Source organism: Crotalus tigris, unplaced genomic scaffold (genome assembly GCF_016545835.1).
Source record: "Crotalus tigris isolate CLP2741 ecotype Arizona unplaced genomic scaffold, ASM1654583v1 scf7180000024386.1433019, whole genome shotgun sequence".
Taxonomy (NCBI): domain Eukaryota; kingdom Metazoa; phylum Chordata; class Lepidosauria; order Squamata; family Viperidae; genus Crotalus; species Crotalus tigris.
The window spans coordinates 1,361,742-1,388,445 of record NW_024100556.1 but is presented as its reverse complement, the minus strand read 5'-3'; the positions used below and the strand labels follow the sequence as shown (position 1 = coordinate 1,388,445).

Sequence of the window (26,704 nt, the reverse complement as noted above, 5' to 3'; positions counted from 1 at the left end):
CCAGGGGAGGAGAAACAGCTGGATTGCGAATGCCCAGGCTTTGAAAGGCGCGCGCGCACACACACACACAAAAACCACACATTCCTGCTCCTGGCTGTGTATGCAACCCTACTGAAAGGGGAAATGTTGGGGAGGGTTCACACTGTGCATTAACCAGATTTGCTTCCCAGCTTTTCTAGCCCAAAAAACCCCAAGAATCTGGGGAAGGGACTTTCCTGCCTGTGGCTCTTCCACTCCCTGCGAACGGTCCCATTTCAAGTTTTTTTGCTGGGCAGGTTGGAAACACAACCAAGACACCTCCAGATGGCCTCAAGGACTCTCTAAAAGAATGCAAATGACCAGCTGTCTGCAAGGAGTATAAATACTTCCATTTCCCCACCATCCAGTCAGAGCTGAAGAAGCTTCTTGGATGAGAAGTGAAACGTCTTCAAAGAACAAACAAGAAAGTCCAGTTGCCTCTTGAAAACGCACCTTTGGGAAAACCATGATCTAGAGGATTGAGAATCTCCATAGACAAGACACCCAAGAGTTTTTCTGCTGCCAGAGGAGTTTAACTGTGCCTCTGCAGAAGACCCTCCCCAGAATGAGGGCTGGTCTTCAATGGGGTGTTTCCACCAAGCCTGATTTTGATTAAAATGTCACAGTTTTTGAAGGAAAGCGTATTGTGATTGATTACTTTTCCATCTCACATGTAAAAGCTGCATGCCACTTGAGAGCAGAATCCTTCTGGTTCTCTGTAAGAGAAGAGAGTGGAAATGGATGGAGACCAGCCAGTGTGGAAGAAAGTGGGAAAAGGTCCCGCTGCTGCCCAACTTGGGAGCTGTGGGGAGGTCTGGGCAGGAGCCAGGAAGAAGATCCTGGAGGAGGATCAGGAAGCCCTCAGTTCTGAAATCCAGCATTGGCGCTTCAGAAACAGCTTCTTTCAAGAGGCCGCAGGACCACGAGACCTTTGCAGCCACCTTCACTGCCTTTGCTGGGGGTGGTTGCAGCCGGAGAAGCACACCAAGGCTCAGATATTGGACCGGGTGATTTTGGAACGGTTTCTGGCTGTCCAGCCCAGAGAGATGCAGCACTGGATGCGGGAATGCCAAGTGGAGACCACTTGCCAGGCGGTGGCCCTAGCTGAAGGCTTTCTGCTGAGCCTGGCGGAGGAGGAGGAACAGGGAGGGTGCCAGGTGAGAGACACTCCTCTTAGGAAATATGGAGGGATCTTAATGTATAGGTAGTCCTTGAGTTACAACAGTTCATTTAGTGACTGTTCCAAGTTACAATGGCAGTGAAAAAAGTGACTGATGACCATTTTTCATATTTATGACTGTTGCAGCATCCCCACGGTCACGTGATTTACATTTGGATGCTTGACAACTGGCTCACATTTATGATGGTTGCAGTGTCCCGGAGTCCTGTGATCTCCTTTTGCAACCTTCTGACAAACAAAGTCAAATGGGGAAACCAGATTCATTTAACAACCATGTTACTAATTTAAGCACTGCAGTGATTCACCTGTGTGGTAAGAAAAGTTGTAAACGGGTAAAACTCAACACATTTCTCAGCAACATAAATTTTGGGCTCAGTTATGGTCGTAAGTCGAGGACGACCTGCAGTTGAAATCTTAATTGTCTTACTAAGAATTTTGGAGATGAATAATGCAATGAGATGGTTATAGAACCTTATCAGCAACATTGCTCCTGTGTTTGTCCAAACACCATATTTGGAGCAATTTTTTCATCGTCTTCCAGTCCAAATTATGGACACAAATGTCTAGCAATATTGTGGGCAGAAATTTGAAATCCCAGTTCTTGTTTCTTAACTCCATTTCTTTGCTTATACTTCAGGTTCTTAGGTCGGAAGTGGGCACTAATTATCCAGACAGAAGCACACGTCCCTCTCAAGAGTCATGTGGCAGAGTGATCTCTAAGCAGGAAAGTCAATCTCAAGATGCCTCACTTGGTAAGGGAAGGTCATTCTACATTCTACATTTCATTGAGGGCCACATCAGCATTGCGGTTGCCCTCAGGGGGCCGGGTGGATGTGGCCAGGGTGGGTGTGGCCTACTGGGTGTGGACTGGGCAGGTGTGGCCTACTGGGTGGGTGTGGCCAGCTCTACATCGTTCGTGTCAAGGGTGCCTGTGGGGCCCTGGGCAGGAGTGGGATAGATCTGAGGGTCTCTGGCAGAAGGGGGTGGGACTGGGGCAAGTGCCAAAGCGTGGTCCACTGGAGGAGCCTCACTGTTCCTCTCAGGCCATGCGGGGGGGGGGAGCTTATGGAGCTAAGACTGAATGCATTTCAGCATAGAGGGCCACCACAAAATTGTACATTGGCTCCCGGCTGGCCAGGGCCAAGGCAGAGGGGGCCGTTCCCTCACTGTTTCCAGGATGGCTTTGCGGGCCATATGAAACCACTTCGCGGGCCGCATCTGGCCCCCGGGCCTTGTGTTTGACATGTCTGTTCTACATAGTTGGAGGCTTTCTAGAGCTATTCCAATTTTTCTTAATTCTCTCTATCCTCTCATGTCTAGTTGTTGGACTTACTAGAAGGCGACCCAGCAAGAAAGAAACTTGAAGGCTTAAGTCCATCAAAGGATTTCCCTCACTTCATTCCACATGCTATCTTTTGATGATCTCTGCTTGACGAAAACTGACTCTTTTGGGGGGTTGGTCCGGGATTGCATTTTGCCTACATCATCCTGAGATATTTCTGTTTGTTCTCAGTGATGCAGACAGAAGCAACCTGTTTCCAGCCTTCCTTGATAGATAATTTCAAGTAAATTCTGACACATATCTCTATTGGACCATCTCCACCAACATCTGTCCTTGCAGGCGTGTTCCTAGGGGGCCACAATTTCATCATTCACATAGAACAGGATTGTTTCAGCCTGCAGGGGTTGGGGGAGCATCTGCCATGGTTGAGTGAATGCCTTGATTACCAAAAGTATATATTTTTTGTCTTGTTGGTGACCAAAAGCTTAGGAGAGACGTCCAGTTGGGTTTGTTTCCCAGCACATGCTGTGGATGTGGTCTTTTCTTCTCCTTTTATTCTGGGCTCTCAAGATGGAGCCCGTTAAAGGCAACTGAAGGTGGAGGCTAGGATAGAGGTTTCTTTTGCAGGACAGGAAGCCTTTGAGCTAGAAAAAAATGGAGTTAATCTCTTTCCAGCTTCCATTCCTCCTTTCCAGGGAACAAAATGGAGTCACTATTATTCATTCAATCATGTCCTGGTACTCGTGGAACTGAAAGAGCAGCTGCATCTTCAGCTCAGGTAGGAAGGGAAAGATCAGGGGCTAATTTGGGGGAGCAGTGGGAGACACCCAGTTTCATTTCGGGTCTCAACATATGATACTGCTGTTCATGAACAACTCAGGATAGGGAAATTAGAATTCAGATTAATGATCATTCACATTCCACCTGCCTCCCAAGATTGTTCTGGAAATGTATTGAATTCTTTGGTGATTGTATCCTGCTGGGCTCGAATGCCACCTGGCAGTTCATACTATAAAACATAAAAATGAAAAAATAAAAAAACAACTAACAGACATAATTACAATCTCCTCTGGAACAATGCCAACTTTGATCATTTTTGGAAGATCAATAAAAAGCTGCCAATTTAATTTGCAGAAATGCAGTGGCATAAAAGATCTACAGTGAGAGTTGTTCCTTCTTTTCAAGATCAGAGTTTTTTTCTTCTGGGTATTAAGGAGGTTTACAAAAATGAGTAAAGGCTGAAGATACTCATGACTGCAGCTTGGCTTTTAAAGAACTGAATCTATGCTAGTGTTTGGTTATAATATAGAAGTGATTTTACATTGGCCTCTTCCCAAAATTTTCAGTTTAAAGGCATTAAGTGGTCTCTCATCCTGTGACTAACCAGGACTGAACCTGAGAAGATCAACTGTGGGAACCTGAACTTGCCACTAGCTGAGGCCCAATTAAAATGGTTAATAGCATGAAATCAGGAATACAGGTAATACACATATAACAGCTTTGATCATCTTTCGGGAGAGTCTGCCATATTATATGGCCTAGATGGAGATGATCCCCTGGTTCTTGAGATCAGGGGATAGGTAGTTTTGTCACATAACATGTTGAGTCCAGCTGGGGAAATATCCATTTAAGAATTATAACTGTGCGTTTTCTGGATTTGCAGATTAAATGAGATCTTGCAAATTGAGTCTCTTCACAGGAATTCTTCCTCCTTCAGGATCCTGTATCCTTTGAGGAGGTGGCCATTCATTTCACAAGTGAAGAGTGGTCACTGCTGGATCTCAACCAGAAAGCCTTGCACCAAGAAGTCATGTTGGAGATGTGTAAGATCATGGCCTTTTTAGGTAAGGGTCCTCTGGGGGAAAATTAAGTCAGAGCGAGGAGTCACTAGGTAGTTTATACACATTTTAGGAGATCTGTGCAGATCTTATTAAAATTATTTCATCTCTTTTCTCTTTTGTATTAATTGCAGTCCACCTCTGCAAAATTCTAAGGGCCACAATTTCAGTTAGAAGAAAGGGATCAGTGGTGACCAGTCAGTCTGGACATGTAGTCTTGGAATTGTCTTTGGGCCCTGTGTCAATACTGCAGAAGTGCTGGGAAGATAATCAGGGAGGGGATGTTTTTGCTTATTTCAGTTGTCCCAATCAGCACTAGTATTTTCTCTTGCAATGATATTGAGATTACATCTATGTTGTGGCATTAGAACCAACGTAAGTGAATCACATACATTGCTCAAATAATTGTAGATGCAATATCACAAAGACCAGGGCAACAGAAAATTGTACTGGTTATTTTTAGTTTGTGTTTTTTTAAAAAAAAAATTGTTAAGCACCCAGAATGATACAAGGTGAGCAACCACACTAGTCTTTTCCCTTGTGTTTCCCCTGCAGATGCCCAGGAATAGATATAGGACATGTCATGGGGACAGTAAATGGTGTGTTATATATATTTTTGATGTTTCTTTCTCCCCCTCAAGCAGATGAGCCGAAAAATGAAAATGACCAAGAGCCAAGTATGTTGACATCACAAATAATGAAAATTAAAATACTAGAAGAGTTATCTGCAAAGAAGTGGGAAAGGAAGAGATATGAGAAAAAACAATCCTATTTGGAGAGAAATTGGAGAGAAAAGGCGAGTTTTGAATGTGCCAAAAAAGATCTCTTCCTGACCCAATGTGATTGCAAAGAAATCAGTACAGAAGAGTGTCATGGAAGTGGGGAAATAGCTCAAGCAAAACTCAGTTTCAGTAACAACTACAAAACTGTAAAGAGCCTCATCGATAATAGCACTATTATTTCTGATAAAATGGTCCATGCAAGAGAGAAGTCTTACAAATGCACGGACTGTGGAAAAAGCTTTAGGTGGAGAAGTAATCTAACTGCCCATAAAAGGATCCATTCTGGAGAAAAACCCTTTAAATGCCTAGAATGTGAAAAAAGCTTCCGTATGAACAGTTCCCTAATTTTTCATAAAAGGATCCATATGGGAGAGAAGCCTTATAAATGCGTAAAGTGTGGGAAGAATTTCACCACAAGCAGTGAGCTTACGTCCCATAAAAGGGTCCACACAGGAGAGAAACCCTATAAATGCCTGGAGTGTGGAAAGAGCTTTAGTCATAATGGTTCCCTTACTTCCCATAACGATTCATTCAGGGGAAAAACCATATAAGTGTGTTGAGTGTGGAAAAAGCTTTAGTATGAACAGTTCATTTACTTTTCATAAAAGGATCCATACGGGAGAGAAACCCTTTAAATGCGTACAGTGTGGGAAGCGCTTTAGCACAAGTAGTGAGCTTTCTTCCCATAATAGAGTGCATACAGGAGAGAAGCCTTACAAATGCGCAGATTGTGGAAAAGGCTTCAGTCATAGTAGTTCTCTTACTTCCCATAAAAGGATGCATTCAGGGGAAAAACCATATGAATGCAAGGACTGTGGAAAAAACTTTACTACAAACAGTTCCTTTACTCTGCATAAAAGGATCCATACAGGAGAGAAACCCTATAATTGTCTAGAATGCGGGAAAAGTTTCAGTCACAGTGGTTCTCTTACTTCCCATAAACGGGTCCACACAGGAGAGAAACCGTATAAATGCACAGACTGTGGAAAGAACTTTAGAAATAGCAATCACTTGACTACCCATAAAAGGATCCATTCAGGGGAAAAACCCTATAAATGCAAGGACTGTGGAAAAAGCTTCAGTGTGAACAGTTCATTTACTTTTCATAAAAGGATCCATACAGGAGAAAAACCATATAAATGCCTAGAATGTGGAAAGAGCTTCAGTCACAGCGGGTCCCTTACTTCACATAAAAGGATTCATACAGGAGAGAAACCCTATAAATGTAAGGACTGTGGAAAGAGCTTTAGCAACAGTAGTCACTTAACCTCCCATACAAGGATCCACTCGGGGTTGAAGCCATATATATGCAGGGAATGTGGGAAGAGTTTTATTTCAAGCAGCTCTCTTGCTAATCACATTAGTATTCACACAGGAGAAAAACTATATCAATGTACAGAGTGTGGGAAGAGTTTCAGGTTGAAAACTCACTTAACTTCCCACAAAAGGGTCCACACAGTGGAGAAACCATACGAATGCATAGAGTGTGGAAAGAGCTTTAGTCATAGTGGTTCACTTACTTCCCATAATAGGATCCACACAGGGGAGAAAAAATATGCATGCATGATGTGTGGAAAGAACTTTAGGTGGAGGAATCAACTTACTTCCCATAAAAGGATGCATACAGGAGAAAAACCTTATAAGTGCAGAGAGTGTGAAAAAAGCTTCAGTATGAACAGTTCGCTTATTTCTCACAAAAGGGTCCATACCAGAGAGAAACCTTATCAGTGTACAGATTGTGGGAAAAACTTCAATACAAACAGTGACCTTAGTTCTCATAAACGGGTTCACACAGGAGAGAAACCCTTTCAGTGTATAGAATGTGGAAAGAGCTTCAGCATGAATAGTTCCCTTACTTGTCATAAGAGGATCCATACCGGAGAGAAAAAATATGTATGCATGGTGTGTGGAACAGACTTCATGTGGAGGAATCAACTTACTTCCCATAAAACGATGCATACAGGGGAAAAACCTTATAAATGCAAGGACTGTGGGAAAACCTTCAATATGAACAGTTCCCTTACTTCTCATAAGAGGATCCACACTGGAGAGAAACCCTATAAATGTATAGTGTGTGGGAAGAACTTCAGCACAAGCAGTGACCTTTCTTCCCATAAGAGGACCCACACAGGAGAGAAATCCTTTAAATGCTTGGAGTGTGGAAAGTGCTTTAGTGCAAACAGTTCCCTTACTTCTCATAAAAGAATCCATACAGGGGAGAAACCCTTTCAATGCACAGAGTGTGGAAAGAGGTTCAGTATGAATAGCTCCCTTACTTCTCATAAAAGAATTCATACTGGAGAAAAGCCATATTCATGCATAGAGTGTGGGAAGAACTTCAGTACAAGTTGTAACCTTACTTCACATAAAAGAATCCACAAGGAGCATCTGTAGCATTGCTCTGAATGTGGAAATTCTTTTGTGAAAACAGTTCCCTTACAACCATATGTTCAGAGATAGTTTATTTTGACAGCGCTGAGTGATGGGACTCATCATCCTTGCCTGACATAGCTGCTGCAGCACTTCTGGGTCATGTGAACAAAATTCCAACTGTTGGCAATCTGCCCTTAAAATAAACAGTGGTTCCACTGCAACAGCCCCTTTGCTATCTTTCCTCAATGCTGCCTTGTTGGGTTCCACACCCTCCTCATTTCCCATCAAAGCTCATTCCACTTGCCTTTTCTGTAGATCTTCACAAAGCAGCTGATTTATTGACTGGCCTTCCTACATGGAGATTGCATAGGCCCATCTCTGAAGAAGGCCTAAGGCCTGTAGGAACCCTGTTGATTGGGAAATGGAGTATGAGGTTCCTTGGGCTTTGAGAAAGTGGAGGCAGGCCATGTGTGAGCCGGGGGAGGTTCTATAGCATGGACCTAGGTGTCAACGCTGCAAATATTGTATATTCTTGCTTTTGACAATATGCAGAATTGTCTGGTAATTATGGGGTTAATACAGAGCAGAGTGGGGGTGGGGGTAAAGCCCGGGGAAAGAAAGAGGAAGAAAACCTTTGACCTTCACACTAATTGGATAATGTGATATATGACAGCTAATTTAGGGAGGGAACATGCTGATAATTTAACTGCTCAGAGGAAAACTTAAATCCTAGCATCCATCCGTTATGCATGTGCCGACATTTTGTAACAATCACTGACTTTTAGGAAAATAAATGCCTGGAAGTTCTTTGAAGTGTTTCATTAGCCGGAACCATAACGCTAGGTATGTTCTAGTTTTTTTACTCCTGGTGCTACTAGTCTCTGCAGATTTTTCAAAGTGTTTGCCATTGCCGCCATTGTAGGGCTGAGAGAATGTGACAGGCTCAAAGTCACCCAAATGGATTTATGCCTAAGGTGAGTATCCTGGTTACTAGCTTGTGCCTTAACCACTCCACCAAACTGGCTCTTTCAAGTGGAATAGAAATTTTATTTTCTGTAAATATGCTATTGGAGGTATATGTGAGGAAAACATTAGAACACATAGAATGTGGGACAAGATTGAGAAGGAATTGTCCACTTGGGAGAGGAATCTATAAATAGCAAGAGCACATAGACTTATATACCGCTTCATAGTGCTTTACAGCCCTCTAAGCAGTTTACAGAGTCAGCATGTTGCCCCCAGCAATCTGGGTCCTCATTTTATCGACCTTGAATGGAAGGCTGAGCCAATCTTGAGCTGTTCAGAATCAAACTCCTGGAGTGAGCAGTGAATTAATCTGCAGTACTGCCATTCTAACCACTGCACCACCATGGCAATAAATGCAAGGAGGATGAGAAGAGGATAAGCAAAAACAGATTCCTTAATTTCCATGGTAATGTCCACATGGGAGAAATCTAGAAATATGTGTCTGGGAGAAGAATTAAAGAACAGAAGTCTTAAGAACTTCAATACAAGGAGCTCTCTTATTTCCTAAAAAAAGGTTTGCATACGAAAGAATAAATACATGGAATGCAAGGAGAGTCAGCCTGCTGACCTGTCTTATTTCCCATAAAAGGATCCACATTTAAGAATCAAGTAAGTACAAGGATCATGTGAAAAGATGTAGTTTTCCTTTCAGAGGATTGTCCAAGGAGAAAATAATATATAGATTATGGAAAAAGCTCCCAGGATAGATGTCTTAATGCCAAAAGTATTACCTAGTCCAGCAGTCCCCGACCTTTTGGGATGATTTTCCATGGATGGCAGGCATGGTTTCACGTGCTACTTAGATTCCTCACATACACAAATGAAGTTTCACTTGAGCATCTTGGCAGGGGCTCGGGACCTCTGACTTAATCTGTTTAGTCTAGCTCATGAGAATTTTTTATTCTACTATCCCAATCATTATGCAAAATTTCTACCTGGTCAAGTGGGTTTATTTTGGCTGAAGTAATATCTGAAGCAAGTCTGGGATCAGGTTCTAGACTTTATAGACAGCTGGCATATGCAAGCAAAGCAGAGAAAAATGTGTGTATTTTTAGTTCTACTTGTGTTATAAATATTGGGACTTGAACTATTTAAATTCATATAATCCGATGTACATAACTGTTGTTTAGCAGGAAAAAAATCATCTGATTATTTATGTACGTGCTTGTTTAGCTTAGTACAGCGGTTCTCAACCTATGGGTCGCGACCCCATTTGGGGTCGATCGACCATTTTTCGGGGGTCGCCAAAGGCGGCGATCCGCCATTTTCTCCCCTCGGGGCGCCGCCGCGCATGCGCACCACGCATGGGGCAGCACCGCACATGCGCACCGTGCATGGGGAGCCCCCCGCATGTGCCCGCGCATGGGGTGCCCCTGCATGCGCCTGCGCATGGGGTGGCCCCCCACATGCGCCCACACCGCGCATGGGGCGCCCCGCGCATGCGCCCACACCGTGCATGGGGCGCCCCCGCACATGCGCGCCGCGCATGCGCAGAACGTTTGTGTGACGGGGGTCGCCGTCACACAAACGTTGAGAACCACTGGCTTAGTAGATCTCTGGGTGCAAAATTGCATTAATCCTGCTGAAAGAAGTGTAGCCAGTGAGTTAATGATTGTCTCTTGAGGATTGCTGATGCCTTTTTACTTTGAAAATGGTTTTATTGATCCAACAGTGTATCACATGAGCAATTGTTTAAAAAAGAGTTTGATCAAGTTATTTCTCTTTATGTCTTCATTTCCTACATAACCAGAACCATATTTTCTAACCCATTCAAGGGAATTGTTATGGATTTTTTTTGGTTAAGATTCCAAAACCACTGCATTTCTCAATTTTTTCAGTGGTACTTATAGTGTTGCAGTATTAGTTTAAGCAGATAGGTCAATCCTATTGAAATTTTAGGCGACCACAGCATGGCAAATAGGAGAAAACTCCTCTTACTGGCATGATTGTGACTGCACTTGTTATCTTAATACAGCTTTAAAAAAAACATTTTGGTATGTCCGGTTAGTAACTATTTCTCATTTTGAAGGGTTAATGCAATAAATTATTGGAAACAGTTTTTGATCGGTGTAAATGATGCCCTTACTAAATATACATTGAAGAAAACTAAAGGATGAAGCCAGATGAATATGTAGGAGAAATTTTAGTGAGGGGGAAGGAGTGGAATAGATTTAGAAGATGCTAGAAAGAGGTGGAATGATTCCAGATCCGACTCAGTATCAAAGGATTCACACTGCAGATGATGATGATGCAGAGAAATCTGTGGAATATTAGAAAAGCATTAGCAAAGCAGTTATTCAGTCAGTAAGTTATGTCTGACACTTCACAACCCTATAGCATGCCAGGCTCCCCTGTCTCCTGGAATTTGCCAAAATTCATGCCTACTGCATCAATGATACTATTTAACCATCTCATCCTCTGCCATCCCCTTCTGCTTTTGCCTTCATCTTTCCCAACATCAGGGTTTTTTCCAAGAAGTCCTGTCTTATTACATGGTCAAAGTATTTGAGCTTCAACAATTTTCCTTCCGAAGAATAGTCAGGGTTGATTTCCTTCAGGATTGACTGATTTGATCTCCTTGCAAGGGACTCTTAAAGAGTCTTCTCCATCACCAAGAAAGCAGACCTGCCTATAAATGAAGCAACAAAGAGAGAGAAAACACATCATGTGAATTACCTTCTGAAAATTAGGATCTTCTTAAGTGAACTACGTAGCTTAGTCTCACTAATGACAGAATAATCAAGAGCTGAGGATTGAATTGTGATATTGATGTCAATTGCATTGACGTCTCCTTGTTTTGGATCACGTGCATTTGCAGTTCTCTGAAGTGAACCCATCTCTCCCCCCCCCCTTTGACTTTGTTGGAAGCTGTCTGGGAACGTTGCAAATGATCACATGACCTCAGGATGCTGCAACTATCCTAAATAATGCTGGTTGCCAAGTGCCCAAATTTTGATGATGTGACCATGGGGATGCTACCAAGGTGAATCCAACATAACTCACATCCATGGAGATTCTCAGTCATCCAGCTCATGGTTGTTCCCAAAGGTATTTTTTTCAAAAGGTTTTTCCTTGAAGATATTCCATGTATATGTATACATTTGAACTAGATTGTGATGTTTCTGTGTCATATGTGTGGGTGTATGCATAATGGTATTTTTTTTTAGCTGAATGCAATGAAATTTCATTTTAATGTATGCTGATTAGTGTACATTTAAAGTAACAATGAAGGTTTTGTTTTGTTCTATTCCATATTTTCTATTCTATTCTCATCCAGGAAGCTTCTTCAGTTCTCAGTTGTAACTTTGGTCACTAAAAATGAATGGAAGTTGAGGACTACCTACATTAAACTTTTCAGATATGTTACGGTACCTCAAAGTGCGATGAGGAAGCGTAAAAACTAATAAAGACACCCCCCCAAAAAAATCCCTCAGGGTGAAGATGGCAAAGTTGCGACGAGCAGCAAAGTGGCTGAGGAGACCCGGCGATTTTCTTTTCCCGCTCAAACCCGATGGGTGTTTCTCTCCCGCCATTGACTCACCAGGCTCATGTGACCCGGCAGACACTCTCTCCCCTCCCCTCCCCTCCCTGAGGGTTTCCTCCTACCGGTGGCCGAGGAGGGAGGGGCAGCTCCGCTCTCCAATGCAGGGTGGCTGTGCATGCGTGCTTCCCAATGGAGGTCGCCGAACAGGTGGCATCTGTTAGAGACTCCACGCACGCGCTCCGCCCAGTCCTCTGCAGGCGCCTGGCAGGGAGGGCGCCAGGCACATGCAGAGTCGTCTCGTGGGGAACCGGGGTGAGGGGGACGCGCGAAGGGCTCAGCTAGGGATAGGCATGACGGTGCGGGGGGGGGGAAGAGTCCAGGCTTCCTTTGCATGCACGTGCCAGGCGATGAGGGAACGAAGACCGCCCCCCAAACATGGCTGGGAGGGGAAAACTCCAGGCTTGCTGCCCATTTACTACTATAGAGTGTGGAAAAAACTTGGAACAGGAGTCACCTGACCTACCATAAAAGGATTCATACCGGAATAAAACCCTATAAATGCCTAGAATGTGGAAAAAACTTCACTAACAGCAGTTCCCTTCTCATAAAAGTATCCATACAGATGAAAAACCATAGTTCTCTTACTTGTCATAATTTACACATGAGAAAAACCGTATAAATTAGGGGCCCCCAATTCGAAGGCCATGGACTGGTAAAGGTCCATAGCCTGTTAGGAACTAAGCCACACTGCTGGAGATGAGTGGCAGGCAAGCGAAACTGGGATCTAGGTTGTGTGCTTGTCCTCCCCCTCCCTGGTCCATGGAAAAAGTGTCTTCCACCAAACTGGTCCACCAAACTGGTGCCAAAAAGATTGGGGACCACTGCTAGAAATGCCTGGATTGTTGAATGAACTTCTTAGTACTGCAGAAAAAAACAATTGCAACCAGGCTACCTTCTATAGAAGATCTGTATATTACTCATGTCATAAGGAGACCTAAGAAAATATCTAGACTCCTCACATCCTGGACATAAAGTTTCAATTCCTTTCACTTGCAGTCTTGATATTCTGGGAAACCAGCAGAGAAGATTTCAAAGGAGTATCACCTTAGCAACGAGTCCTAGTTACAAATAGGTTGCTGAGTGTTTAATGATGTGATGGGGCAGCATAAATTACAATGGCTGGAGCACTGGTTCTGAGGCCATTGTAACTACAAAACATCATTAAAGGAACAGTTGTAAGTTGAGAACCCCCGTATCTTTTTAACTATAAGAGTAAGGGAATCCATATATTTTGTCTTGTCAAATTCCATTTGGTGGATCTATCCTTTCAAAGAACATTGCCATCTGAAAATTTTAGTTTTTCTTCCAGAATCACATTTACGTAACCCACTATGTCCCAAAGATCCCTTTCCACGAGGCAACTGAACTTTTTCTTGTTTTTCCTTTGAAGACGTTTCACTTCTGATCAAAGTTTCTCTCAGAAACAGCTTCTTGGACGAGAAGCAAAATGTCTTCAAAGAAAAAACAAGGAAGTCCACTTGCTTCATGAAAAAGCATCTTTGGGACTATGACCATAGATGTAACCTACTACTTTCTCGCAAAACATGTGTTATAGAACATTACACTTGTATTTTTATATTTATTATTCCACTATTAAATCTCCAATAAAAAGGCTGTCTTGCAGAGGCCTTTCCTATAGAAATGTAATACAGTTCAATATACTCCATTATTTTCCATAACTGCTTCCCCTTTTTTTCTTGCTATCGCCGCCTCCCATCCATTAATGAAACCTCTCTTTCCCCGCTTTTTTTAAAAAAAGAAATCGCTTCCTACTGTCCTACTAAATGCAATTAAGGGGCCTTTCAATTGCTTCTAACTACAGAAAGGCTAATAAGAAATTCCGGACCAAAAAAGAGATTCGAGCACAGCAGAGAAGCAGCTGAGACGACCTAGCGACTCCCCGCCAAAATCTAACAGGCGCTTAATATCTCTATTAAGCTTTTCAGATATGTTAGCACAGAGCATGATGAGGAAGTCTAAAAAATATTTAATAAAGACCTTCTTTTTCCCCCTCCCCCCCCAAAAAGTCCTCAGGGAGACGAAGGAGAGTTGCGCTCAGCAAAAGAGCAGCAGAGGAAAACTGTTGATTCTCTTTTCCCGCCGAAACCCAACAGATGTTTCTCTCCCGCCAATGACTCGTCAGGCTCACGTCACCCAGCGGGCTTCTCCCTCCCAGTCGCGGTTTTTTTACATAGACAACAACCGGATGGAGGGCGATTGAGCATGCGCACCTCCCAACCGACATCACCGAACGCCTGGCCTCTCTAGGACTCCGCGCTCGCTCGCTGCAACCGTTTTTTTCGCAGGGTCGTCTGGCACAGAGCCAGACATGCGCAGAGCCACCTGCGGAAGCCAAGGTGATGCGCACTCAGTAAGGGATAGTCAAGTCAATGATGCAGAGGGAGAGTTCGGATTCGCAAAGCCGGTCTAGTCTTGTGGGGAAAATATCTTCTGTCCTTAGCAGTTCTTAAAAGTAGGCAAATACAACCTAAGATGAACATGACATATTACATCAGTCATCTGCTTCAGCCATAGGGTGAACCTAAGGGGTCCACTGTCAAAGAAGCCACTGAATTGGCTGCCCCTCCAATTGGCCCTGATCCTTTTTGGGTTGGGTGCTGCCTGAATTGGGGATACTTCGATGTGCTTGGGCATGATGGGCCCCTAAGAACCTCGAGGGAGAAGAGGGCCCCCGAAGGAGACCTCATCCAGAGTCTGACCGAGAAAAAGGCCGTCCCTGAGGAGCTCCGAAGAAGCCCCATGGCAGCTCTTCACTCAGAACCGTCTCTTTCTCTCAACGGCCTTTCCCGCCTTTTTCCACCTCGCCGCCTGAGGGAATCGCACTGGGAGGGGCGTGGCCAGAAGGGAGGCGGGAAAGGGAAGGACTCTTGCAAGGTCCCGCCTCCCTTGCCCTGCAGCCTCAACGCCTCTCCTGGGGGTCCCAGACCCCCTTCTTCCCCTTCTGGGGAGGGGTTTCTCCTTCCCCCCTTCCCTTCCAAGGATCCTCTCCAGCTGACCCACCAGCAGCAACCGGGAGACTCCAGCAGGGCCCATGGAGGCTTTCCACAAGCCCCTCCTAAGAGAGGGAAGAACTGGACTTGGGAGGTGATCTGGACTGGAGGGGGGGAATGTTTTGGAATTGGTGTGTCAGGAATAAGCAGGAGCACCAATGAGACTCCTCCCTTGTTTGCGTCATCTGTCTCCGGGTAGAGTCTCTCGTGATTTCTCCCTGGGGAGGATTACTTGGAGCTGAAGATGAGAAAGTTGTGGGGCTCCGATTCATAGCAGCTCCAGCTGGACATTCACATGCTCATAGTTTGTGGGGAAACTGCATCATGCAGTTGGAGTTTTCTGAAGATTTATACACAAGCCAACACTCATATCTCACTGGATTTTTATCATACCTATCATCTCTTCCCCATCTCGCTCTCTAATCATCTATCATTTCTATCTTTTATCTATCATCTATATCATTTACCTATATCATATTTATTCATTCTTATCTCTAACATCTCTGTGTGTATGTATACAAACACAAACACACACAGAGATACTATCATCTCCATTCATCTTGTCAATCATCTCCATCCATATCTATCTATCTATCTATCTATCTATCTATCTATCTATCTATCTATCTATCTATCTTTATATATCTTATTTATCTACGGTATCTTTATCTATCAAGAGACAAGAGATAATCTATTATCTATCTATCATCTATCAACTCAACTCATTCCAGCGTTTATGACAGTATAAAATTTATTGTTTTATATTAAAAAAAGCAAAAGAGTTGAATTGGGGGAGGACAGCATTGTGGATGAAGCTCCTGTGGATTTAAAGCAGGGAGAAGAGATAGAGAAACTGCAGGGGGAGGGGTGAAAGGTTTGGGGCTCTGCTGGGCAAAGAGCAGTTGATCCCTGACATCACTTCTCAGGAATGGGGAAATCCCAGAGTGACTGGTACATGCAAAGCATCTGGGATGTCACTGGATATGTTGGCCCCCAGTCTTGGTCAACCACCAGATGGATTTCGGGTTAAGCAGCTGTCGGTGGATGGTTCCAGCCATTGCTCTGAATGGGAGCCTCTACTGAGCAGGAGAGATTTGGGGGCGGGAGGGGTTGGAGTGACAGGCAGTCCAAGGGTTCCTGAGGGCAGACTACATGGTCTCCATCCCTCCCTGTTTCCCCTCCTTCAAAAAGAAGAGAGCCTTTGAAGCCAACTGGTGGGTCTCAGCAGAAGAAGGTCCAGGCTACGATTTTCCTCCTCTCCCCAGTCCACCATGTTGAACGTCCAATTACCAAAGGGGAAATTCACCAGTGATTCCTAAAAAAAATTCTTTCCCATCAGAAAACAGGAAGGGACGCCAGGATTAACTCATGAATGCTGAGGAAAAAAAGAGACAGACTATATAGTAAAACCTTTAGTGTAAATAAGTTCTTTTTTTTTGGAGAGTCTGCAGGCTAAACACAGGGTGGGCTTCTCTTCCCCCTCCCATTCAGCCCCCCCCATACATACACACATTGTTAGATCACTCTGCAGGAGGGTGGTTGATAGGCAGGGCTAGAAGAGAGGGAGAATCCATCCTTTAATGAGAAGGCTGTGAAGGACCAGGGATCCCTCCCCATTTCATTTCCTGGGACATGAAGGGGATCTGAGTTCAGGGGCTGCAAAGGGAGGGCTCCAGGGTGACCTTGAGAAGATGGAATTATCCCTAATTGATTTAATTAGGGTGTTAATCAAGAGAGGAAGACCTCCCTCCCTGCAGATATTTCATATTAACAAAAAACAGAATCATAAAATCAAAATCATGTGAAGTATTAATACCGCTTTATAAAGCCTTAGTAAGGCCACACCTGGAATGCTGCATCCAGTTTTGGTCACCACATTACAAAAAAGATGTTGAGATTTTGGAAAAAGTGTAGAGAAGAGCCACTAAGATGATTAAAGGCCTGGAGACTAAAACAGTGATGGCGAACCTTTTAGAGACCGAGTGCCCAAACTGCAACCCAAAACCCACTTATGTATCGTCGGGCGCTGGGTGGGCGTGGCCCATTGGGTAGGTGTGGTCAATTGGGTGGGCATGGCCCCTTGGGTGGGCATGGCTGCAGTGGTAACGACAGACTGGTTGGGACTAAAAAGTTCAATCAATCAATTCCAACTTTGCGAGATCTTTTTTTCCCCCCGCGAGAAGTTGAAATTGATTGATTGAACTTTTTTTTTTTGCACACGGTGGCAGAGGCCTTAAGGGAAAAGGTTTTATAAAACCCAACTGAAGGTCTAGAACTGGGGTGATGGCGCGCGTGCCCACAGAGAGGGCTCTGCATGCCACCTGTGGCACATGTGCCATAGGTTCGCCACTACAGGACTAAAACATATGAAGAATGGCTGCAGGACTTGGATTTGACCAGTCTAGAGAAAAGAAGGACTGGGGAGGGGGGGACATGATAGCAGTATTCCAGTGTTTGAGAGGGTGCCACAGAGAAGAGGTGGTCAACTTATTTTCCAAAGCACCTGAAGGCAGGACAAGAAACAATGGATGGAAACTGATCAAGGAGAGAAGCAACCTGGAATTAAGGAGAAACTTCCTAATAGTGAGGACAATTAACCAGTGGAACAGCTTGCCACCGGAAGTTGTCGGTGCTTCATCACCGGAGGTTTTTAAGAAGAGACTGGGCAGCTATTTGTCCTGCTTGAGCAGGGGTTTGGACTAGAAGACCTTCAAGGTCCCTTCCTGTTCTATTCTGATTAAATTAAGAAGATGGTGCTAATTCTAACCCTGGTGTCACTTTGTGCAAAATGTCACAAAGCGGCAAGGATGAGGAATGGCAGCCCAAAACTCAGGGTGCTCCCTCCCACTAATGACAGGGATAGCCCCATGTTTTAATGTTGTATGTATTTTGTGTTTTATTGCACTGTGTTTGGGGGTCTCTGTAAGGAAAAACTGACTAAAATTTCAGCAGTTTGCCTTCTCCCCAGCATGGACGCTTTGAGGGGTTCACTGAAAGTATGATTCAGTTAGTTCAGACGCATTTTTTTTTAGAAAAGGAAGAATTAAAAAAAATCTATAACTTGTGGGAGGGGTTCGTTTGAGGGGAATAGAAAAAAACTCACCTGCAGGGGGTTGGATGGGAGTTGCTGGAAGGAGAAAAAGACCCAATCAGGACCCTTCGTGGGCTGGAGGACTCAGCCCCCCCTCCCCATCGATAGCCCATAATAGATTCCATAATGTGCCATTAAAATAAATGATCCCAAATTTTTCCGGGGACCACCGGGTTTAGGCTTCAAATGAACCTGCTTGGCCAGCTACTCACTAAGCTTGATGAGACGCCTCCCTTTTCATCCAGTCGCCCAGACTCACCTTTCTTGCTCTTCAGGTGGAGGGAGAGCCCCACAGCCAGGAAGGCCACCCCCAGCACAGCCCCCATAATCCCCGTCCAGTGTTTGATCCTGGCAGAGTTGGAGGAACGGGGCTCTGGGGAAGGAGAAGGAGCTCCCCTGAGCAGGAGGATCAGGGCCAGCTTCCCCCCCCCCAGAGGGTCACCTCCGGAGCCCCCCACAGAGAGGGTCTCTCCCCCCTTCTTGGGCAGGATGCTGTCCCCAGACCAGGAAGGAAGGGAAGGGAGGGACTCACCCCACTGGACAGTGATGGGAGCCTCCAGGCTGGCGTGCCCCACCTGGCAGGCGTAGACGTCCCCCCGCTGGGTCTGGGTCTCCAGCAACACCTGGAGCTGGTAGGTCCAGTCTCCATTCTGGAGCTCCTCCCCAAAGGCCACGCCCTCCTCTTCCAGCCGCCCATTCTTCAGCCACCAGACCTCGATCTCCACGGGGTAGAAGCCCCTCACGGTGCAGAGGAGGATGGTGTTGGGGGAAGCGGGGTCCAACTTGGTGGAGGAGATGGAGACGGTGGGCTTGACTGGAGGAAAGGAGGAGGAGGAGAGATGTGAGAGACACAACAGGGTCCAGAACAGGAGACCAAGTTGGTCCCTTCAGGCCAAGACCCCTTTTTACTCCTAAAAATATTTTGTGTTAAAGAATAGGATAATAAACGAAGCAACGTAGTCATTCCATACATTGCAGGAATAACGGAAAAGCTTAGGAGGATCTTCAGCCAACACAATATACGTGCACACTTCAAACCCAACAAGACAGTAAGGCAGAAGCTTATCTACCCCAAGGATAAAACACCCAGACACAAACTGAGCAATGTGGTATATGTAGCACAGTGCAATGAGCCATAGGCAGATCTGTACATTGGGGAAACAAAACAACCACTTCACTAACGAATGGCACAACATAAGAGAACAAACCCATCTGGACAAGATTCAGCAATTCATCTGCATTTAAAAGACAAAGGCCGCTCTTTCGAAGACAGCAAAGTCCTCATTTTGGACAGAGAGGGCCGCTGGTTTGAAAGAGGGGTCAAAGAGGCCATCTAGGTCAAAATTGAACAGCCCTCCCTCAACAGAGGGGGAGGAATACGACATCCTCTATCTCAGTGGTTCTCAACCTGTGGGTCGGGACCCCATTTGGGGTCGAACGACCATTTCATGGGGGTCGCCAAACCATGCTGTCCACCATTTTGTTCCCTTTTCCCTAGCTGTCCTACTCCCTCTTATTGGTGGCCACACCCACTTGGGGGTCACCACAACATGGGGAACTGTATTATGGGGTCACGGCATTAGAAAGGTTGAGAACCACTGCTCTATCTCCAGTCTACAACACAAATCCTTTCAGCAGTTCCAGGAAGGCTCCACACCCATTTGCACCACTCAGGTGACCCTGAGGACAGAGGTAAACCTCCAAACGGTCCCGATGACTCTCTAAAAGAAGGCAAGTGACCAGCTGTCTGCAAGGAGTATAAATACTTCCATTTCCCCACCATCCAGTCAGAGCTGAAGAAGCTTCTTAGATGAGAAGCGAAACGTCTTCAAAGGAAAACCAGAAAGTCCTGTTGCTTTGTGAAAAGAACATCTTTGGGACAATCCTCTGGTGGTAAAAAGATTTCAAACTGCATCTCTCAAATTGAAAAGGATATTATTTATTTATTTTCTAAATTGTTATATTACATGGCAGACCCTTCTAACCCCCCCCCCCCCCGCAAATCGGAACCCCTTCCAAGTATGAAGACTGCCATGATCTGGTTCAAGGTGAAGCAGAAGCTGTTACCAAAAAGCGGGTTTCAAGGGACCCCAGACCCTCCAAAATTGGCTGAACAAAATTTCTCAACCTTTGAATTCTGTATGATTGGGATTTATATTTTCCTTTAAACACTGAATCATGATTATAAATTTTAGTGGGCTTCCTTTATTTACTTGTTGGTTGGATTTAAAAGCTGCCAGACTGCAAATGATTCTGAATACAGAATAGAGCAGTGGTTCTCAACCTTTTTAATGCCACGACCCCAACCGGTCGTAAGTCGAGGACTACTCAACCGGTCGTAAGTCGAGGACTACTCAACTGGTGCAGCACTGTTTGCAGAATGGGACTTTTGGCGGGCTCAGCAGGGCAGAGACAGCCTGGACAATTCCTATTGGCTTTTGAAAGCCAATAGAGTTAGACTGTATTCAAGAGAGTCTATTCTATTGCCCCCCTTTATGGATTACTGCCTTGTCGTGGCGAAGGGGCTTGCGTAACTCAATGAAGCTATAAGCTATGCCGTGCAGGGCCACCCAAGATGGACAGGTTATAGCAGAGAGTTCTGACAAAATGTGATCCACTGGAGAAGGAAATGGCAAACCACTCCAGTATCTCTGCCATGAAAACCCCATGGACAGTACTAAAAGGACAAAAGATATGACGCTGGAAGATGAGCCCCTCAGGTCGGAAGGTGTCCAATATGCTACTGGGGAAGAGCCGAGGGCTAGTACTAGTAGCGCCAGAAAGAATGAAGCGACTGGGCCAAAGCCAAAAGGACACTCAGCTGTGGATATATCTGGTGGTGAAAGGAAAGTCCGATGCTGTAAAGATTTTTTCTCCATATGAACCTGGAATGTAAGATCCATGAATCAAGGCAAGCTAGACATAGTCAAAAAAGAGATGACAAGACTGAACATCGACATCTTAGGAATCAGCGAACTAAAAGGGACAGGAATGGGTGAATTTAACTCAGATGACCATCAGGTATACTACTGTGGGCAAGAATCCCTCAGAAGAAATGGAGTAGCCTTCATAGTCAATAAAAGAATAGGAAAAGCAATACTGGGATACAATCCCCAAAATGACAGAATGATCTCAATTCGAATCCAAGGCCAACCATTCAATATCACAATAGTCCAAATCTATGCCCCAACCACTGGTGCTGAAGAGGATGAAATTGACCAGTTTTATGAAGCCCTACAGCACCTTATAGAATTAACACCAAAAAATGATGTTCTTATCATCATGGGGGATTGGAATGCTAAGGTAGGAAGCCAAAAGATAACCGAATAACAGGCAAGTTTGGCCTTGGAGTACAAAATGAAGCAGGGCACAGGCTAATAGAATTTTGTCAAGAGAATACGATGGTCATAACAAACACTCTTTTCCAACAACCCAAGAGACGGCTCTACACATGGACATCACCAGACGGTCAACATATAAATCAGATTGACTATGTGCTCTGCAGCCAAAGATGGAGAAGCTCTATACAGTCAGTAAAAACAAGACCAGGAGCTGACTGTGGCTCAGATCACGAGCTTCTCATTGCAAAATTTAGGCTTAAATTGAAAAAAGTAGGGAAAAGCACTAGGCCACTCAGGTATGAACTAAATCATATTCCTAATGAATATACAGTAGAGGTGACAAATAGATTTAAGGAACTGGATCTGATAGACAGAGTGCCTGAAGAACTATGGATGGAAGTTCGCAACATTGTACAAGAGGTAGCAACTAAAACCATCCCAAAGAAAAAGAAATGCAAGAAAGCAAAATGGCTGTCTGAGGAAGCTTTGCCAATAGCTGAGGAAAGAAGGGAAGCGAAAGGCAAAGGAGAAAGAGAAAGATACACCCAATTGAATGCAGAATTCCAGAGAGTAGCTAGAAGAGATAAGAATGCCTTCATAAATGAACAGTGCAAAGAAATAGAAGAAAACAACAGAATAGGGAGGACCAGAGATCTCTTCAAGAAAATTGGAGATATGAAGGGAACATTTCATGCAAAGATGGCATGATAAAGGACCAAAATGGCAGAGACCTAACAGAGGCAGAAGAGATTAAGAAGAGATGGCAAAATTACACAGAAGAACTATACAAGAATGAGCTTAACCTCCCAGATAACCACAATGAGATGGTCACTGACCTCGAACCAGACATCCTAGAATGTGAAGTGAAATGGGCCTTAGAAAATCTGAGCAACAACAAAGCTAGTGGAGGTGACAGTATTCCCGCTGAGCTATTCAAAATCTTAAAAGACGATGCAGTAAAAGTGCTACACTCAATTTGCCAGCAAATTTGGAAAACTCAACAGTGGCCGCAGGATTGGAAAAGGTCAGTTTACATTCCAATTCCAAAGAAAGGCAATGCCAAAGAATGTTCAAACTATCGCACCATTGCACTCATTTCACATGCTAATAAAGTTATGCTTAAAATCCTACAAGCTAGACTCCAGCAGTATGTGGATCGAGAACTACCAGAAGTACAGGCAGGATTTCGAAGAGGCAGAGGAACTAGAGATCAAATTGCCAACATACGCTGGATAATGGAGAAAGCTAGGGAGTTCCAGAAAAACATCTACTTCTGCTTCATTGACTATGCAAAAGCCTTTGATTGTGTGGATCACAACAAACTGTGGCAAGTTCTTAAAGAGATGGGAGTACCAGACCATCTCATTTGTCTCTTGAGAAACCTATATGCGGGTCAAGAAGCAACAGTGAGAGCTGGACACGGAACCACTGATTGGTTCAAAATTGGAAAAGGAGTCCGGCAAGGCTGTATACTGTCGCCCTGCCTATTTAACTTGTATGCAGAGCACATCATGAGAAAGGCAGGGCTAGATGAATCAAAAGTTGGAATTAAGATTGCCGGGAGAAATATCAACAACCTAAGATATGCAGATGATACTACTCTAATGGCAGAAAGTGAAGAGGAACTAAAGAGCCTCTTGATGCGGGTGAAGAAGGAGAGTGCAAAAGTTGGCTTGAAACTCAACATTAAGAAAACCAAAATTATGGCAACCGGCCCTCTCAATTCCTGGCAAATAGATGGGGAAGAAATGGAGGTAGTGACAGATTTTATTTTTCTGGGCTCCAAGATCACCTCAGATGGGGACTGCAGCCAAGAAATTAAAAGACGCTTGCTCCTGGGGAGGAAAGCTATGGCAAATCTAGATAGCATACTAAAAAGCAGAGACATCACCCTGCCAACAAAAGTGCGTATAGTCCAGGCCATGGTTTTCCCAGTTGCAATGTATGGCTGTGAAAGTTGGACCATAAGAAAGGCTGAGCGCAAAAGAATTGAGGCCTTTGAATTATGGTGCTGGAGAAGACTCCTGCGAGTCCCTTGGACTGCAAGGCGTTCAAACCGGTCAGTCCTAGAAGAGATCAACCCTGACTGTTCTTTAGAAGGCCAGATCCTGAAGTTGAAACTCAAATATTTTGGCCACCTAATGAGAAGGAAGGATTCACTGGAAAAGGGCCTAATGCTGGGAAAGATTGAGGGCAATAGAAGAAGGGGACGACAGAGAATGAGATGGCTGGATGGAGTCACTGAAGCAGTAGGTGTGAACTTAAATGGTCTCCAGAAGATCGTAGAGGACAGGAAGACCTGGAGGAACGTTGTCCATGGGGTCGCGATGGGTCGGACACGACTTCGCAATTAACAACAACAAATTCTATTGCCTTTCAAAAGCCAATAGAATAAAAGGGAGTAGCACAGCTAAGGAAAAGGGGGAAAAAATGGCGGACTGCGTTGTTTGGCGACCCCCGTGAAATGGTCGTTCGACCCCAAATGGGGTCCCGACCCACAGGTTGAGAACCACTGGAATAGAGGAAGAAAAAGAAGCAAAACATCTATATAAAAGGACGCAACAGGCGAAAGGACCTTTCACTAATTCTCTTTTTCAGACTTTTGAAAATTTATGTTTCATTCTAAAATGCCCAAAACACCATTTTTTAGATCCAGGAAGAGGGAATTCAGCTTCTGGCAGGAAAGTGGGAAGGGGAGCCCTTCTACCACTGCATGTTATGGGGCCAGGTATCCCTCTTGCTCCTGTTACATAAGCCCCTCCCACCCAGTCAGGCAACGAAGGCAGCTTGTGAACCCTGTGAGCCAAATTGAGGGGGGGGGGTGTCCAGACTGGAGAGTTCCAGGAAGAGAGCCCCTCCCAACCACGCCCTATGGATCATTTCCCACCCAGGTGAAGTGAGACCCCACCCTCCTGGCCTTCCGAAAAGATGCTAAAAACATTGGGTCTCACATAGGATCACTTTTCATTAACTTCCATACTAGGTTTAATTCATCCTTGTCTTTAAAATTTTAAATTATATACACTGTATATATGTATGTATTTATTAATTTGTTGCTCAAACTTCTTAACCTCCCATCTCCAGAGGGGCTCTGTGCAACAATTTGATATTTCGTCTGTACACGGGCCACAGTCCCCCTGTGAGAGATATGCAGTTTTAACATTGGATGTAAATGAATGTTGGGGAGGTTCTAGCATCCCCCTCCTCAGGAAGCCCACCTGGAACTCACCTCTTCGGCAATCAAACGCTCGGACCTGGGTGCGTTGTAGTTATACACCCTGTAGTTGTACCTGCAGAAGAGATCCACAGTGGCTGTCGCGTCCTCCAGGATGCGCTTATCTTTGTTCCAAGTGTCGGCGTCCACTTGGCCCAACTCTGTGATGGCCACGAACTTCCCAAGGTTGCTGTCGAAGCGGAGATATTCCTGCTGGTCATAGAAGTAGCTCTGCAGGTAATACACCTGCCGTGTCCCATTGAGGAAGTGGCACTCAGACTTCCCCTGCACCAAGAACTGGACTAGGAGGAGGAGGAGAAGGAGGAGGGCCATCAAGAGGGAGTCCAGGGCCCATCGTTCCCAGGTACTAGTAGAGAAGGGACCCCCCCCCCCCGGCAGGAAGAGGGAGCTGGGAAAGACTGATGGAAGATGCCCTCTGGAGGAGGGAGAGGGAACTTTCTCAGTCCCAGTGGGATGCAACTTACTGGGAGTCTGGAGGGGGGGAAGGAAAGAGGGGGAAGGGGAGGAGCTTCCTGAGGGACCTCCTCCATCCTCCCAGGGTGGAAAAAGACAGGCAGAAGCTCAAATGGTACAGCACACCCTCTCTCTGCATAAACAGCAGAAGGCATGGGGGAAGTGGGCTGAATAGATTACCACAATATCTCTCTGGGTTGGAGAGAAAGTAATATCCACATGTTCCTCTTCTGGGGGGGGGGATATTGGGAGGGTGGGGCACCATCAGGACCTTTGAATTGATACTCCTAGGATCTCCCAGCCTTTCCACCCCCACCTGTTCTGGTCACCCCCAAACGTTTCTTCTCCCCCTTAGTCTTCAGCCCTACTACTTGCCTTGTAGGTCACCTGGTAGGGAGGGGGGGGTGACATAATAAATAAATAAAATAAAAATATTCAGGAGTTCAGGCCTCTTTCCTGCCACCCCTCCCCAAAGATACTCTGCTGCAGTATAATGGGAGATTAAAATTCAGATACCCCCATTTCCCCCCCCCATCAGTTTCCCCCTCAACTTCAGGCCTCCATTGAGCAATGGGGAATTGTGGAGGGATGGGTCTCATCCCCAGATTCAGAGTCTCTCCCAAGAAAGGATCAAAGCTCAACTCTTGCCTGAACCTCACATTTGAGATTCAGAAGAAAAACTCAAGTTTCTGAAGAAACCAAAATACTTTTGTCACATTTTGTTATATATTTTTTTCTTGCATTGGTGGACTTAGGTCTCAAAATGCCTCTCTTTCCCTTTCCGTCTCCTTCCTCTTTTAATGCAACCGACCAGAGAGTCTCCTGCTTGAGCAGGGGGCTGGACAAGAAGACCTCCAAAATCCCTTCCAGCTCTATTCTGATTGATTGATTGATTGATTGACTTTTGGGGGCTCCAGATTCGGGTCTAATTCGGGGCCCGGAAGGTCCCACTCCCACTCAGGCACGGGGAGAGGTGAGAGAGGGGCTTGGCTGCGTCTCATCCCTGATCAGCTGCCTTCCCACGACCCTCGCCCCACCACAGTCCCAACGAGAGAAGCGAGAGTCTCTCCAAGTCCTCCTGGCAAAATGTGGGGAGGGGACGGAGACCACTCGGAGATCGAGGCTCCTGCAGGCTCTCGCCTCTCTTGCCCTCGACCCCTTTCCACAGTCCTTTCCAAAGGGAGTCCTCTTTCTTTCCTCTCCCCTCCACCGGTATCGGAGGTCCTTCCCAACCCCTCCGCCCGACGAACCCCCTCCTTACCGGGGGTCTCCTTGCCCCCTTCGCTTCCAGGGATCCGGGCCAGCGCCCCCGCCAGCAGCAGCAGCATCAGGGGAAGCCCAGCGGAGCCCATGGATGCCGTCCCACAAGCGCCCCAGAGAGAGGGGAGAAAAACCCAGATGGTCCCAGCTCCAGAGGCGGAATCGGTGGGTCAGGATTGGTGGGGAGGAAGCGTTTATTTCTTGTCAAGTCAGAGTTGGGAGAATCCAGAGAAGCGAAAGCACCAATGAGAAATTCTCCCTTCTGCAACG

General features: G+C 45.3%; 1 protein-coding gene and 1 pseudogene across 1 annotated transcript; one reads left to right on the top strand and one right to left on the bottom strand.

Moving 5' to 3' along the window:
- Positions 1-8,098, top strand: LOC120301584 (annotated as a pseudogene).
- A 7,741-nt stretch (positions 8,099-15,839) lies between these two features.
- Positions 15,840-26,555, bottom strand: LOC120301574 (H-2 class II histocompatibility antigen, E-S beta chain-like). The gene is made up of 7 exons (XM_039328984.1): positions 26,436-26,555; positions 24,716-25,002; positions 20,156-20,183; positions 18,678-18,959; positions 18,405-18,518; positions 18,158-18,181; positions 15,840-16,429 (listed from the first exon to the last, which is right to left on the bottom strand). Exons 1-7 carry the CDS (start codon positions 26,524-26,526, stop codon positions 16,416-16,418), a joined length of 840 nt encoding a protein of 279 aa, XP_039184918.1. The 5' UTR covers positions 26,527-26,555; the 3' UTR covers positions 15,840-16,415.
- Positions 26,556-26,704: the final 149 nt, after the last annotated feature.